The sequence below is a fragment of the Orycteropus afer genome, unplaced genomic scaffold (assembly GCF_000298275.1).
Source record: "Orycteropus afer afer isolate SDZICR_OR568_19922 unplaced genomic scaffold, OryAfe1.0 scaffold00339, whole genome shotgun sequence".
In the NCBI taxonomy this organism is placed as follows: Eukaryota; Metazoa; Chordata; class Mammalia; order Tubulidentata; family Orycteropodidae; genus Orycteropus; species Orycteropus afer.
Genome location: NW_006921926.1, coordinates 171,313 through 188,933, shown reverse-complemented (window position 1 = coordinate 188,933; position 17,621 = coordinate 171,313). Strand labels below are relative to the sequence as shown.

Genomic DNA, 17,621 nt, shown 5'->3' with positions numbered 1-17,621 from the left:
TACCAACACACCCGTACTGATAACACTGTGTCTGGTACATGATGAATCGATCTCACTCATCTTGGGAAATCAGGAGATATGGCCTGGACATAAGCTTTTGGGATGGTGGCACAAGGCTAGGTTTGGAGATGAGGGTCTACATGAGATAAGGTAGTGAAATGAAAAGATATGGTTCAGTAGGGAGCGCTGAGAAGCAGCAATGGGAAGACCTGATGCAAAGAACAAAAGAAGGAGCATGAATGAGAAATGGAATCAAGAATCAGAACCCACAAGAAATGTCATGACATGTAAACTCATCATCTTAGCTTGGGCAAGATTTGTGTCAGAAACAGCAGTATTGACCCAAATGTCTCTCAATCAACACAGATGGATAAAAAGACACACAGATGCATCAATGACAAACATGGCCACATACCATAGATCAGTCTATGAGCTGAACAGGTGTATAAATTTGTTTAATGTATTCTTTCTTGTTTTCTTCATTAGATCCCCTCAGCCGAGTGTGTTTAAGACCAAAAAATGTAACTGATACTTTGAGCACCTACATTAATGCGAATTATATTAGGGTAAGTAAATAAGTAGAAATTTATTTCAATGAGCATTTGATTTACTACTTGGAACTTTTGGTTTTAGTTTTTCCTCAAAGGAGATTAAGTTTGTGATTTAACTTGGTTAAAAAGAATGTGGTCCAACTTTGTTTAACTCAGTGTTTTGCATATGTAATTTTTACTGAACCTCCCTTTTTCACGGTGGACTAATTTACATGTCATGGAAGTATTGATTCACAGATAATAGTTTGGGAAATACTTTTAGGGACAGTTGGAAACCACTGATAGCATTTAGGCAAGTTGGTTCAAAAATATAAAAATAATAATCAAACCCACTGCCATCCAGTCAGTTTCTATTCATAGTGACCCTATAGGGCAGAGTAGAACTGCCCCACAGGGTTTCCAAGGCTATAAATCTTTTTGAAAGCAGGTTGCCTCATCTTTCTCCCATGGAATGGCTGGTGGGTTCCAATTGCTGTCATTTTTTTTTTTTTTTTTTTCTTTCTGGTGCTCCCACAGGACAATTTGAAATTCAAAATAAATAATGATAGTAATGAATTATAGCTATTGAAAAAGATAGTATTCCATGATTCCATGGTGATATAAATGCATTAGTAAACAAAAGAATAAGTCAATGAATGAATAAGGCAAGAGAAAAGTTCTTCATTATAGTAAAATACCAACAAATGAATGAAAAATTAATGATGGAAATAGAAAATTGCCTTTTGACAGTTATGAGAGTGGTGGTTGACATAGGTAGGAGTTGACAGTGTATATGCTAAAGCTGCTGAGTGGAGGTTTGATATTAGACCATGCAAAAAGGGCATGGAGGTGGCATCTTCTGACCTCCTCTAACTTCACAAGAGGACAGGATCACCATCAGCAGCCCAAGGCTTATTCCTATGAGGCCAAACATGCTGTCACCCTCCAGCCTTTTACTAATTCTGACATCAACCATCCCGCCCACGGCACTCACTACTTCTCTGCTGGATTCAATAATTCATTGCAATGGCCACACAGAACTCATAGACAATACTCACAATTAATGAGGTTTATTAGGGAAGTAACAGGCTACAATCCAGGCTCAGGAACAAGGTCAGGAAAGAATTCTTTGATCAGGATGGTCTTCCCTTTGCTGTGCCCTCAGACATAACTCTCTGGCCCTTACCCTCTCCACCTGGCCTCTGCCCTACTTGGGCAAGTATTACAAAGCTCTTTTAGCTCTGCCTATAGTGCCTAAGGCACTTGAATGCTAACTGAGAGGCTAGTGGTTCAAACCCACCAGCCACTCCTCAGAAGGAAGGTTGGGCAATCTACTTCCATAGTGATACTGCCTCAGAAACCCAAGGAGGGGTCACTATGAGTTGGGTCCAACTTGACGGCACATAACAACAACAACATAAGTGTGTGCACCCCACTCCAGCGGCAAGCTTCCACCCAAGGGCACTCAGCTTTCTCACTCTGTGGGCCAAGTAAGCCTGCCACTCTGTCTCTTGCATCTTGGTTCCACAGCAACGCTCTCTTTGCCAGTGCATCTCTGTCTGCCAAGGTGTCTAACTCTGCCAGGCATCTCTGCCAAGGAAGTTAGTGCAGGGATCTCGGGTCCAAGGACAAACTCTACTCCACCTCCAGCTCTTCTCTCTTGATGGGAGTAAGATCCCCTCTCTGCCTCTAGGAGAGCCTGGAAGAAAGACAAACTAACCAATCCCAACATCAGAGTTCTATACACCTTATTTGCGTGGACCCACCCAGTAATCTGATGGGAGTTAAAAAGACTATGGCTAGATAAGCAATACTAGGTAATTCACTGCACCGCAGAACAAGATTTTGGTGTAATCTCAGAATACCTCCCCACAAAATACTTACCAACAATAGAGAGAAAATGATGACTTTATGATGGAGAAATCTGGCACACATCAACTTCACCAAGTGATCAAGTTTAACTTCACATGGCTCCTGATGTGATTATGCACTGAGAAGAGCACAGCATCATTTCTCTGGAAATTCTGTCAAGAATACATGGCCTGCATTCCATTATAAGGAAAAATGAGGCCCGTGCTCCTTACATCTGTCAAGGACACAAAAGTTACCCTGCTCGTGATATTGGTCTATAGTTTTGCAAAGACAATAGGTAAATGATGTGTGGGATCTCTGTATTATTTCTTACAATTGCGTGTAAATGCACAATTATCTCAAAACAAAAAGTAAAAGTCAGGACAGGGCATCTTGGCAAAATGGAAAAAGTCCTAGCAGAAGAGGTAGAAAACCTGGGTCTGGCCCCAGCTTTTCCTCAAACCTCTCTTGAGTCATTTAACCTCTCTTGAGTCTCAGTAAAATGGGAAGACTGAAGTCAGCCTTAACGTAGATGTGCTGTTTTAATCAGATGAAATAGGTATATGAAAACTCTTTGTGAAAGGCTCTGTGCAAACGTAGGATTTTACTTATTATTTTAAAATCATAATAAAATGGCACTCAAGAAGCATTGTGATGGACAAACACTGACTCAAGAGCCAAAAGTTCCAGATCCCAACAAGTTATAAAGTAAACTTGTGATGAAGTCACTCAGCTTGTTTCCCTGGTTTTCATTTTTTGGAATATGAGAAGATTTGACTCTTGATCTCTATGACTTCAACTTTAATATTCTGATTATTTGAATTTCATTGTTTTAAAATAACTTTCTGATCGTAAGAAATGAATGTTTATCATAGAATAGTTGGAACATACCTAACATAAGCCAAACTTGTGGCCATCAAGTCAGTTATGACTCATAGGATATACTACAGAGTAGAACTGCCTCATAGGGTTTCCATGCTGTAATTTTTTTTTAACTTTATTATGATATAGGTACAAATTTACAAAGCAGATTCGTTTTCCTCTCAATAGTTCATACGAATTTGGTTTCACAGCACCAATTACAATCCCAACAATAAACAGCTCTCATCTCATCTCCTCCATGACTACCCCTTTCCTGTGTCCTTCTTATCTATGCATGCCTGTCTGTCCAGCCTTCCCCCTATACCAATGCTGCCCTTCTGATCTCTCACAGTTGACTGATCTAAGTGGTGCATCTCCCTGGGTTTGGTGTTCTGCTCATAGAAATTACTGTTTGGCTGAGAGCTAATCCAAGGAAGTGAGCCCAGTTTCAGGTCCAAAGGATAATCTGGGGCCATATTCTCAAGGGTTCCACCAGTCTCTATCTGACCAGAAATTCTGGTCATTTTTGTGTTTTTGAATTTTGTTCCACATTTTTCCTCCCACTCTATCCAGGATTTCCCATTTTTATCCCTTTCCAAGTGGTTGGCACCAGTAGCCAGGCACCATTTAGTTCTTCTGGTCTCTGAATAGTGAAGGCTGAGGTTCCCGTGGTCCATAAGACCCTTGGACTAATTGTTTCCATATGACTTTATTTTCTTCCCTTTTGTTTGCTCCAGTGAGGAGAGACCAATAGTTGCATCTTACATGACCACTTGAAAGCTTTTAAGACCCTGGTTGCTACTCACTGAAGTAGGATGTAAAACAAGATGTTTATGTACTGTGTTGTGCCAATTGAGCTTGGTGTCCCCCGAGACCATGGTCCTGAGCCTGCAGGCACCATGACTCACTCACTTCAATGTACTTGGCTGTCACTGAAAAGCCACTCCAACCCTATGCCCTGTTAATTCTGTAATGTATATGGGTATCTTTGTAGCACAGATAAACATGTTGGAATATCATCAGCCAGATCTATCTATGGTCATGGGCATAATCCCATTTGACTAATCACACTTGACCTTCTCACCTATGTGTCCACCCATGTTTGTTGTTACTGATAATGCAGTACTGTGTATGCAATAGCATTTGCCTCTGTTGTCTATACCCTTTGTGCACCTCTCTGTGTCTTTCTCCAGCTGCTATCATTTTGTTTAACAGCCAAATGCTTTAATCACTGTCCCAACAGAGCTCCCCTGGCAAGTTGGTTATTAGTGTGTTTTTGTTTATTTGTTTGTTTTGTTTTCATCATAACCAATGTTTGCAGTGGGGTCATTTACAATGACTTCTTTACTCTTGGTCTGTAGCTAGAGTGCTCTTGTGGGGTGTTCAGGTGAGGGCTGAGTATTAAACCCTCAATACCATAATATACCATAATGATATGCTTGACTTGTCATGAAAGTCACCATGTGAATTGTGATGCTAAAGTCAATGGCGTTGGCATAGCCTAGGTTGCTGTGGGACTATTCTGTTCTGAAGATATGACCTAAGCTTTCAGTTTAAGGCATGCACTTAAAAGCCAATATATTTGTCTCTTCACTCTGACTAGGGCTACAGTGGTGAGGAGAAAGCCTTCATCGCCACGCAGGGCCCCATGATCAATACCGTGAATGATTTCTGGCAGATGATCTGGCAAGAAGACAGTCCTGTGATTGTTATGATTACAAAACTCAAAGAGAAAAATGAGGTATGCTCTTTAGCTCAAGTACTGAATGTTATATGTGTCCTATTGTGATAGAAAAAATTATTTTATGAATAAAAATGTCACGTACTTAATAACAGATTTAAGATGGAAATTTTGAGACATTTAAAGACTAGGCTACTTTATGCTTTAAAAAATATGGTAATTGGTATTGATGTTATGCTATGAATGGTGACTTTATTTCAGATAAATCAGTATACTTGGCATGCACACAAGTATTTCATTTGTTTCTATGTATTCCAGTAAGGAAGTAAGGGGCATTGAATATCATCCCAATTTATAGACAGAAAAATAAAAAAAATATTTATTTATTTAACAAATATTTGTTGAGCATCTATTATATGACAGATACTATTTTATTCATTTGTGCTACATTAGTGAACAAAATACAAAAAGATCTGTGCCCTCAGTAGAATGCAGCATTCTAGTAAAGGGAGACAGTAAAAAAAAAATAAGCATATTAAATTTGTAAGTGATGTAGGACATTAGCAAGTATAAGTGCTGTAGAAAAATAAGAAGCAGAGCAAGATAAGGGAATTAGAGGTTCTAAACAAGAGGGAGCTCTGGTAGCATAGTGCCTAAGGCACTTGACTGCTAACCAGAAGGCTGGTGGTTCAAACCCACCAGCCACTCCTCGGAAGGAAGGTTGAGCAATCTACTTCCATAGTGATACTGCCTCGGAAACCCAAAGAGGGGTCACTATGAGTCGGGGCCGACTCGACTGCACATAACAACAACAACAACAAACAATGGAGAGGGGGGTGGAAGAGTAGGTTGTACTATTCGATAGCATGGTCAGGGTAGACCTCATTAAGAAAGTGAGATTTGAATAAAGACATAAAAGTTCCAAACACTAAGCAACTTTTTCAAAATCCCCAAAATAAGAACTCCAAGAAAGATACAAAATTAGATCCCACTTTCTTACTTACAACCTTTTCTAGGGCTTTAACTTGAGAATACTCATCCTGGACATCGCATCATAAAAATTCAGTTGTATAATTCCTGAAAGGTGCTATCCTAAGTGATTTTAGGGCATCGTATTAAGACAATTGACAGTCTGGTTTTAGTCAGATATTATGTTGATGTTTGTCTTCTTTTCAAAAGTATATACCAGGGCTTTACCATGACAATAAGAATTCAAGAACATGAGCTTTCCCCTATACGCCTTTGGCAAGTTATAACCCTCGAGTGGGGAATAATTTTGCTGCTAATCAAGAGAATCCAGAATCACAAAACAGAAACTTTCAAGTTTTAAAAAGTGTGTTGTTTTCTTCATTTTTTGATACAATCGATGAATTTTTCTGAAATATATTCTACACACTGCCATCGAGTCAGACCGACTCATAGCAACCCCTCCTTGGGTTTCTGAGGCGGTATCACTACGGAAGTAGATTGCCCAACCTTCCTTCTGAGGAGTGGCAAAGTTATATAGAGTAAGGTAATTGATGATACTCAGAACTCGCCATTCTGAGTCTGTAAAGGAATAGAACACACCCTTCCTTTGCAAGTACAACACCATACTTGGACCTAACCTGTTGGTACTATTCCCAGAGTTCAAATTCTCTGTAGAAAAGCCACATGAATAGGTAAAAATCTAGATAATTTTTGTTTGTTTGTTTGTTTAAATAATTCCCACATTCAAGGGTGATTGAAGTGTATATTTTTCTCCTTAGGTAATTATTCAGAAATTAGGTGGGTGGTTTTGTTTTCTTCATTTTCAGCAATCATAATTTAAAATGTTGCAATAAAAATTTTGACTTTTTTATTACTGATTACTTAAATTAAATTAAAAAATCCTTTCTGTCCAGACTCTGTAGGGATGAAAACATAATATCATAAAGAAAGTTTTGTTATTTCAAAAACTAAAATGATACTAAGAAGCCTGACTCAAACAAAATACACAGTAGATTTCACACTACTAGGAAAATGTTGTTTACCAAAAATGCACTGACTTTCAATGGTGTTAAGTGTCATTGTTTGGAATAGACAACAATCATTTCCTCCAAAGAATATAGAGTTGGAGGTATCTTTAGAAATTCCCAGGCTTTATATTCTCATGACTTTTCAACTTTCTGATAAAAAATAAATTAAAAATAAATACTTGTCAGCTCTTTTTTAGTAATCACAATATTCTTAGTTACTCACTTTTTATGAAATAAGAATACACACAAAAAAAATGTATAAAGCTAAAAAACTACTTATACTGAAATAAAAGAGAAGAGATATGACTGGTGAATTTGAGTTTCTTCATTTAGATAAATCTCAAGAAAAAGGGAATTCCTCTAAAAAGAAACCAAACATTTAAACCAAGCTTGCTGTTTCTTTTTATATGAATGAGCTCTGGTGGCATAGTGCCTAAGGCATTTGACTGCTAACCAGAAGGCTGGCGGTTCATGCAACAAAATCCAAAAACACAATAAAGACCAGAATTACTAGTCAGACGGAGTCTGGTGGGACCCCCAAGGCTATGGCCCTGGGATACACTTCAGGCCTGGAATAAAACTCACTCCCAGGGGCTAGCTCTCAGCCCAATAGTAAATAAGAGGAACATGCAAACCATTCAACCCAGGGTGACCACCCATATAGTCTATGGAGATGAATCCCTTGGAGCAATCGACCACAGGGCACCAGAGGGGCTATATTCACACGGAGGAAATGCAGGACACACAGGAGTGTACAACTATGAGGGGTGGGATGGAGAGGCGGTTACTGGGAAGGGAAGGGAGGAGAGTGGGTTAGGGTTGGGGTAGTAATTAGGGAGTGAAACCAAATGTACATGAAATGTTGAATGTAAGACAAACTCTGCTCTGTAAATTTGCACCTAAAGCACAATTTTAAAAAAGAAGAAGAAGGCTGGCAGTTCAAAACCACCAGCCACTCCTTGGAAGGAAGATTGGGCAATTTACTTCCATAGTGATACCGCCTCAAAACCCAAGGAGGGGTTGCTATGAGTTGGATCCAACTCGACAGCAATGACTTTTTTGTTTTGTTTTGTTTTTTCAATCCCATTAGAAGAGCAGACATAGTAGCCAAAATCTGCAAAGCTGTAACTAGAAGACCAGTCCAAAAATGATGAATAGTGTCTGCGCACTTCCAAGGAGCCACACTCCTCAGGCTATTTCTTAAGGTTACTTGTGGCCACTTTCATCCGTTTCTAGAAAAGAAGGGAAGTAGCTATATATGTTGACCATATTACACATACTGTGGAAGATATTTTCTAGCTACTTCCATTTGTTGAATCTATGTGGTAAGCACAATTCATACATAAACTCATCCAACTCCACAAAACAGATTTTACTCTCTTCATAGCATTCATGAGAAAACTGAAGCTCAGAAAGTTTAACTCTTTTACCTAAAGCCTCAAAGTTATTGTTGTTAGAGTCCTCCTAGTTACTCGAAAAACTCCAAACTCACTGTCGTGGAGTCTGTCCTGATTCATAGCAACCTCTCCTTGGGTTTCTGAGGCAGTATCTTTATGGAAGTTTGTTGTTGTTGTTGGAAGGGAGAATGTTGTTGTTGTTGTCTTGGAAGCGAGAATGACCAGACTTCATCTCACCTACTTTGGTCATGTGGTTGGAAAGGACCATTTCCTGGAGAAGGATGTCATGCTTGGTAAGGTGGAGGGTTGAGGAAAAAGGGGAAGGCCTTCAACGAGATGGATTGACACGGTGGCTGCGATGATGGGCTCAGGTATAGCAAGGATCATGGAGCTGGCACGGGATCAGGCAGTGTTTTGTTCTGCTGTGCATGGGGTCGCTATGAGTCGGAAATGACTCGATGGCACCTAACAAGAACAGCAACAACATCTTTATGGAAGTAGATTGCCCAATCTTCCTTCCCAGAAGTGGCTGGTGGGTTTGAACTGCCAGCCTTCTGGTTAGCAGTCAAATGCCTTAGGCACTACACCACCAGCGCTCCCAAACTGCAATCCAGATTTGTTTGATTTCCAAAGCCCATGCATATAATTGTTGCCCAAACATAGTAACAGGCCAAATATGCAAACAAGACAGAAAGCAAGAGACCCACTGGTAGCCTTAAAGAGCAATAGGATAGCCAATTTATTTTTCATGAGATGAGGAATTGTTTAATTATGCGACCTAATGTAGCCCTTCTCTCAATTATTTAACATAAGCATATTCTTTCTCTATATTTATATATATTTTCTGAGCTAAGGTTATGTAACTTAAGCACTATAAGCACGATTTTACCCGTTGACCTATTCAGCACTTTGCAGGGTTCAACCTCAAAACACCACATAAAGGAATCCTATTTAGTTCTCTCTTCTTTCATTACTTCCATTTATCTATGTAGGAAAATTATAGAGAAGACTAACTTTAATTATACTTATTTAGCTAAAAAACTCATGTGATGTCTTTGAGCCTTTTAATAGGATCCTAAAGGGTGAATTGGTGCACAAAGGAAAACACAGTTCAGGCAAACCAACAGCATGCAAAGGCAGAAAGATATAAGAAACCACACAGTATGTCTAACTTGAACAGTTTGGTGTGTCTAAGCATATAACATGGTGGGGAGTGAAAGATGAGACTGAAAAGATAACTTGTATCCAGAAAATCCAGGACTGTGCAAAAAATTTTTTTTTTAAAAAAGGAAGGGATGGATTGATTATATAGGCAGCTGGTTGTAGTGTGCCATTCAGGGGATTCTCACTCATGTTGTTGTTGCTAGGTACTGTCGAATTGCTTCCTATTCATAGTGACCCTGTGTACAACACAGTGAAACATTGCCTAGTCCTGCACCATCCTCTTAATCGTTGCCATGCATAAACCCATTTTCACAGCCACTGTGTCAATCCATCTTGATTTTTTCACTGATGCTTTCCTTTACCAAACATAATATCCTTCTTCAGGGACTGGTCCTTTCTGACAACATGGCCAAAGTACAAGACAAAAGTTTGGCCATTCTTGCTTCCAAGGAGCATTCTGGCTGTACTTGCTCCAAGACAGATTTGTTCATTTTTTTAGAAGTCCGTGGTACATTCAATATTCTTTGTCAACACCACAATTCAAATGCATCAATTATTCTGCAGTCTTCCTTATTCATTGTCTAGTTCTCACATGCGTAGGAGGCTATTTGAAAAGACCAGGTCTTTTCTTCCAAGGAGCAGCTGGTGAATTTGATCCCTCAGCCTTTCAGTTAGCAGGCTTGTAGTTAACCATTGAGCCACTAGGGCTCCTATATAGGCCGCAGAGAGCCAATAAAAAAATTTTTAATCGAAGTGACGTAATGTTATTTGGATTTCAGAAAGATAAGTAGTAGCAGCAGAGAAAATTAGGATTTGAGCAAAGCAAGAAGAAACAGAGAAAGGCTTAGAAGTTGTAGCAACAGTTCAGGTAAGAAGTAATAAGATACTAAACTAATGCAGATGATATTGACAAGAGAGGACAGGTTTAAAAGATGTTCCAGGGGTGGAAGCTAGAGTGCTCAGTTTCTGACTGAATGTGAGAGAGGCAAGGAAAAATGGGACTTCAGGATTTGTGGTTTGGGAAGTGGAGTGGTTGCTGATATCCTCAACCCATATGGTCAGGATGATATGTGTGAGAGAAGAAATAAGCTCCGTTTTGAACATATTACATCTGAGGACTTAATGTCACTTTGAGAGCAAAGGTGTGCCTGACACAAGCCCTGGTGTTTTCAGTCACTTTGTATACATGAAAGCTTAGTAATGAATAAGGAGGACCAAAGAAGAATTGGTGCATTTGAATTATGATGCTGGCAAAGAATATTGAATACATCATGGACTGCCAGAACGAACAGATGTGTCTCAAAAGAAGAAAGCTTCTAAGAAGCAAGGATGGCAAGACTTTGTCTCGTGTACTTTGGTCATGTTATCAGGAGGGACAGTCATGGTCCCATGCTTGGTAGTTGGTCAGTGCAAAAGAGGAAGACCCTGAACGAGATGGATTGACATAGTGGCTGCAACAATGAGTTCAAGCACAGCAACGACTATGAGTTATGGTGCAGGACCAGGCAATGTTTTGTTCTGTGGTACACAGGGTCACCATCAGTCGGAACCAACTCAATGGCACCTAACAACAACAACAACAAGTTTGAGGAATTCTGGGGACCTTTGGATGGTAAACAATTAGAAGTACAGATCTAGTGTTCTGGAGACATGTATAGGTTTGAGATAGATTTCAGTGGTAGTGGTTGAAGTCATGGGAATGAACAGAATTTTGTATTCAGTTGTATATTCTGCTTTTAACACTATATGATGAGCATTTTTAAATATTATTAATAATTGAAAACATGATTATAAATATCTACTAGAATTTTATTGTGTGGCAACATCAAAGTTATCTAATTGTTGTTGTTGTTATGTGCCATTGAGTAGGACCCGACTCATAGCGACCCCTCCTTGGATTTCCAAGGCAGTATCACTGTGGAAGTAGATTGCCCAACCTTCCTTCGTAGGTTGTTGTTGTTGTTGTTGATATGTGCCGTCGAGTCAGACCCGACTCATAGCGACCCCCCCTTGGGTTTCCGAGGCAGTATCACTATGGAAGTAGATTGCCCCATCTTCCTTCCAAGGAGTGGTTGGTGGGTTTGAACTGCCAGCCTTCTGGTTAGCAGTCAAGTGACTTAGCCGCTACATTACCAGAGAATTTCCTTTTAAACAGATAGTTTCCAGTTTTTGTCCACATTTCTGTTTATATCGTTAAGGTATACTATGAGAAATAACCTGGCCAAGTGAAGGGAATATTTTAAAGGACATATTCCCAGTGTTTTCCCCAGGAATGGTAGAGAACTACCATTGGGTAGGTAGGTTTGAATCTACCTACCTACCAACTGACTCGACAGCACATAACAACAACAACAACAACCTACCAACTGATAGGTTTGAACCACTGACCTTGTTAGCAGCCAAATGCCTTACCCACTATGCCACCAGAGCTCCTTACAGTCAAGTATCTAATTATACCATCATCTTAAGCATATGGAATTCTCCAAATAACTTCAATGACATTCAGTACACAGTTCCTCTGTATAAAATATCCAATGCTGTATGTGTTTGTGCATATTAATTCATTCATTTAGCAAATATTTATCAATTACCTGTTATCAAGCACTAGTCTAGGCATTCAGAATACATCTTTATTAACAAAACAAGCAAAGATCCCTTTCTTCATAGAATCTACAATCTAAAAAGAGAAAACATAATAAATAGGAAACTGAAAAACTATTATATACAATATGTTACAAGGTGATAGGTGCTATTGTTGTTGTTATTATTTGCCATCGAGTTGGACCCAACTCATAGTGACCCCTCCTTGGGTTTCCAAGGCAGTATCACTACCGAAGTAGATTGCCCAACGTTCCTTCCAAGGATTGGTAGGTTCTATAGGAAAAAGAAAACATAGAGCAGGATAAGATAGCTGGGAGACAGTTGGCAATATCTAATAAGTTGGCCTCTGTGGTATCCTTGATACAATTGCATTTACTCAAAAAGTGAGAGATTTAGATAATTAGATCTAGTGTGAGACAAAGAGAACAGCCAGGGCCAATCCCCTGAGTTGCCTGAAGTGTTTGAGGAGGACAAGGAGGCCAGTCTGGCTGGACCTGAGTATGGGAGGGGGAGTACAATAGGAGATGAATCAAAGTGATAGCCGTTGCTTAGGAAAAATTTATTGAGGCATCTGTTGTTGTTGTTGTTGTTATGTGTCGTGGATTCGGACCCAACTCATAGCAACCCTTCCTTGGGTTTCCCAAGGCAGTATCACTATGGTAGTAGATTGCCCCATCTTCCTTCTGAGGAGTGGCTGGTGGGTTTGAACCACCAGCCTTCTGGTTGCCAGTCAAGTGCCTTAGCCACTATGCTACCAGAGCTCCCATTGAGGCATCTAGCACAGTGCAAACATCAGGGGATTTAATTTACACTTTGTGTGAAATAAGAATAATACAGTCCCCTACTTTGCAAGGCTGCCAAAAGAGAGTAACCAATGTCTTACCAATAGGTAACTCTTTGTATATTAGAAAATGCTATGCTAATATTAGTTACCATTATTATTAGTCTAGCAGATATATTTAAAAATTCATTGCAGCCTAAAGGAATCTTATGAACACAAAAGAAGGTAATTATTGACCTCGCCAAGTCAAATTATAGCTACTATAGATATCTTTAATTAAATAAATATATTCCAATAAAGTTTTTTGCAATATAAATATTGGTTAAGCGTATCTCACATTTAAGTTTTTTTTTTAATAAATCTCATGATTATTCAGATGAGGGAAACTGGCTATTTATAATATAAGTTAATTGTAGCTAAAAATGAAGTAGAGTTTTTAACTATACATTTGAACAGAAAATTAATGTTCTGATAAAACACTAGTAACAAAGTGTTAATTATGCTATGTTAAATTCTAAATGTCTTAAAATAGAAATACGTTTTCTTTATTATTTATAATTAGCCCAGAAAATTAAAGTTCAAATTAGGTAATCAAGAAAATTCATCAAATATACAAAGAAAATCTAGAAACTGAATTGTTTGATCTTCCAAATAACTAACCTGTATTGAGCACTAATGCTGTACCAGGAATTGACCCTTACAAGAAACCTATGTGTAAACTCCATTTACAAATGATGACTGTGAGACATCAGAAGGCTAAGGAAGTTACCCAAGGCCAAAGGGCTAGCAACTTGACTCCTGAGCTCCTTCTTCTCGCCATTGCACTCTGCTGCCTTCCCAAGTCTTCTCCTTATGTTGTGAGAGGTGATTGCAGTCTGAGAGCAGTGTGTGTATATGATTGCTTACCCCAATCCAAACCAAACCTTTACCATCAAGCCAGAATCATAGCAACCTCCATAGGGTTTCCAAGGTTATAAATCTTTATGGCAGTAGATTGCCTCATCTTCCTCCCCTGGAGGAACTGGTAGGTTTGAACCGCTGACATTCTTGTTAGCAGCCAAATGCCTTACAGACTATGCCATCAGAGCTCCTTATAGTCAAGGCTAAAATCTCTAACCATATTCTCTTGAAGAAGGAGATATACACGGTACAGTGACCTGATTTAAAGAAAAAAACCAAAAATCTGTTGAATGTATTCATTCAAAATATTAGAGAGTTTGGAAGTCTGGACCTGGAACTATGCTTAGGAAGTCACACACAAGTTGGAGATTAATCTATGGAGTGTAGGATGGACAGATGATTCATACATTATAGCGAAAACCAAATGAAATGAGCAAGCCAAGTCCCACAAGCAAAGTGTCAAGCCAAACCAGGTCAAGGAAGGTAATGTTGGAGGCCGACCTAACATGCAAATAGTGAAGACACACTGGTTGGTATTCTGCTTTCCTGAAGGACCAGTATTAGATATTATGGAGATTATCACTAGGCACTTGGACACAGGGGCATGACCTGGAGTCACCAGAAAAATTAGGATCCCAAACAGGACTTTGTTCATCAGAGAAGAAAACAGGAGTCCATTGGAAGGGGAGAGAAAAGACTAAAGCCACAGCAAAAGCAGCAAGAAGGCTGCCTAGCCTCTGACTTAGGGCTCCTAAGGGTGGAGAGAGCAGAGCCTAGCCTAACCCAACAATGGTCAATAGCCTAATTGCATTTCATGGCTCGAACAATAAAGAGTGGCCAGAAACTCAGAGGCTGATGACCTCAAGCAATATTATTCACCAATCTTCAAAACCTGCTTTTATTTCAAACATAAATTTGCACCTAAATTTAATCTAGCATGCTATATTCAAGTTGTTTTCTCTTGCTTTACTTCTAACTATAGTTAGAAGCTATCTTGTCTGACATAGTTAATCAACAGAGTCAGAGTGGAGAATCTGAAAAAAAAAAAAACAATTTTTATTTAACTCAAAACATGTATATGAGCATTTGTTCATAATGAAATTTTTTCATTTTTATGTTATGTAGTTCAGTCTTTTTTTTAAAAAAAAAATAATGCTCTGATGGTTGGAGTTCAGGAGCTCTGGTGGTGTAGCGGTTAAGGCATTTGGCTGCTAACCAAATGGATGGTGGTTCGAACCCACCAGCTGCTCCACAGAAGACAGGTGGGACAGACTGCTTTTGTAAAGATTTACAACCTTGGGGGTCACTCTGAGTGAGAATCGACTCGGTGGCAGTGAGTTTGCTTTTTTGTTTGTTTATTTGGTTGAAGCTCTAGATAATATAAACCCAGACCCATTGGCACAGAGGATTCTGACTCATGTTGTTGTTGTTGTTGTTAGGTGTCGTCAAGTTGGCTCTGACTCATAGGGACCCTATGTACAACAGAACGAAACACTGCCCTCTCCTGTGCCAGCCTCACAGTCCTTGCTATACCTGAGCCCACTGTTGCAACGAGATGGAGGGCCTTCCCCCTTCTCATCGACCCTCCACTGTACCTAACAAAATATCCTTCTCCAGGGAGTGGTCCCTTTTGACAACATAACCAAAATAGGTGAGATGAAGTCTGGCCATTCTCATTTCCAACAAGCATTCCAGCTGCAGTTCTTCCAGGACAGATTGTTAGTTTTTCGCCAACACCGCAACTCAAAAACATCAACTCTTCTTCAGTCTTCCTTATTCATTGCCTACCTCAGCAACCCTATAATACAGAGTAGAACTGCCCCCTAGGTTTCCAAGAGTGTAAATCTTTACAGAGGCAGATTACCTCATCTTTCTCCCATGGAGTGGCTGGTGGTTTTGAACCTCTGACCTTTTGGTTAGCAGCTGAATGCTTTAACCACTGTGACACCAGAGCTCATTTCTAGATCATATTTTTGTTGTTGTTATGTGCCATCAATTCGGACCCAATTCACAGTGACCCCTCTTTGGGTTTCTGAGGCGGTATCACTACAAAAGTAGATTTCCCAACCTTTCTTCAAGGAATGGCTGGTGGGTTTGAACCATCAGCCTTCTGGTTAGCAGTAAAGTGCCTTAGGTACTACGCTACCAGAGCTACTGCTATAAGTCATGCCCTTAATGTATCATCAAAATTTCCCATTCCAGATAAGAAAGTAGTAAATAATGAAATAATATAAGTGCTGAGTCTATCTAGATTTTACAATGTTGCACAAACTTCCACAATTGTTTCACCTGATTTCACTGCAATTTTTTTATTGTTTTACTTACTTTTCTTTTTTTCAATCAAAAAGTATTCAACTTATTCAGCTGTTTCACAGAACAACTCTTTTTTTTCTTTTCACCCTCATATTTCATTGATTTATGTACTATTTACTTAAATTACTAGGCTTTCATAATGTGTACCAACTACAATAAAGAGGTTTGCAAATAAGTATAACTTAGTGAACACACAGCTCAACAGGTGGGGACAGAGGCTTAGCATCAGCATATTTTACAGAGGGAAGGGAGGGATTGGTTAATGCTGTGGTTAAGTACCACCAGTTGTTGTTGAGTCATTTCTGAGTCATGGCAACTCCAGGTGTTTCAGAGTAGAACTGTGATCCATAAGGTTTGGGCTTTGACTTTTCAGATCACCAGGTTTTTCTTTCAAAGTGCCCTTGGGTAGATTCAAACTACCAACCTTTTGGTTAATAGGCCAGCACTTAGCCATTGGGACCACCTAGGATTAAGAAGGTTAAAAGAGCCTGTATTTCAGAAGACAGAATGAAAATCAAGGAAAGAAGTCTAATGCATAAAATGGCATTTGTTTGGAGTGTTCAAGCTCTTAGGGAATTTTCAGAGTTCCTTACAGATACACTTAAGCTTCAGTTTCCTTAACTGTAAATTTAAATAAATAAATAAATAGACAATACCTACTACCTGCTCTAACTCATTCAACTCAAAAACCAAACTCAATGCCATCGAGTAGATTCCAACTCACAGTGACCTCCGTTGGGTTTCCAAGGTGGTAAATCTTTATTGCCCCATCTTCCTTCCAGGGAGGTGTTGGTGGATTTGAACCACCAACCTTTTGGTTAGCAGTCAAATGCCTTGCTCACTACACCACCAGAGCTCCTTAACTCACAGGATTGTGGAGAGCACAGGATACAGTGTTGGTGAAGGTGCTTTAATATTAAGTTCCTATGCCTGTTAGTAGTATTCACTCAGAGAACTATGAATATGAGTAAATCCAACACTTTTGGATAATCTGACCCATTCTGCCCATCTTATATACTGATAAAACCCAAATGAAACTGAGCATCCTTTCTTTTTTTTTTTTTTTGTTTTGTTTTACTTTAAGCCTTCTATAGACATCTCTTCTCCAGTTATTCCTTTTAAATTCTTTGGCCAATGTCTTCTTTGTCTCAAATGTTAAGTGCTGTCTGAGGCAGTAGAAACATTAACAATTGTCTCTGATTGTTCCTGACAAATGACATGGGGATATGGTTGTTCATATTGAGGGAGCTGAGTCAGGTCAAATAAAGGTAAACCCTGAGATGGCAACGTTTCCAGTGAGCTGCTAGACAGGTTAACTAGAGAGAGGTCTCTGGGGTTAAGGCTCTACTCTGTTCTAGTGTCTCAAGTGGCCAGTGTGCTGGTGCATAGTACCTAAGGCATTTGACTGCTAACCAGAAGGCTGGTTAGCACCAGCCACTCCTCGGAAGGAAGGTTGGGCAACCTTCCCCCATAGTGTTATCACCTCAGAAACCCAAGGAGGAGTCGCTGTGAGTCGCATTCGACTCAACAGCAGTGAGTTTGGTT

At 39.5% G+C, this 17,621-nt stretch overlaps 1 protein-coding gene across 1 annotated transcript in view; it reads left to right on the top strand.

Moving 5' to 3' along the window:
* The window catches only part of PTPRR (protein tyrosine phosphatase receptor type R), a 355,260-nt gene that overhangs the window by 294,123 nt on the left and 43,516 nt on the right, over positions 1–17,621 (top strand). The window contains 2 exon segments of the mRNA XM_042782488.1: positions 487–566; positions 4,846–4,983. Of these exon segments, the coding sequence (XP_042638422.1) occupies positions 487–566; positions 4,846–4,983 (218 nt within the window).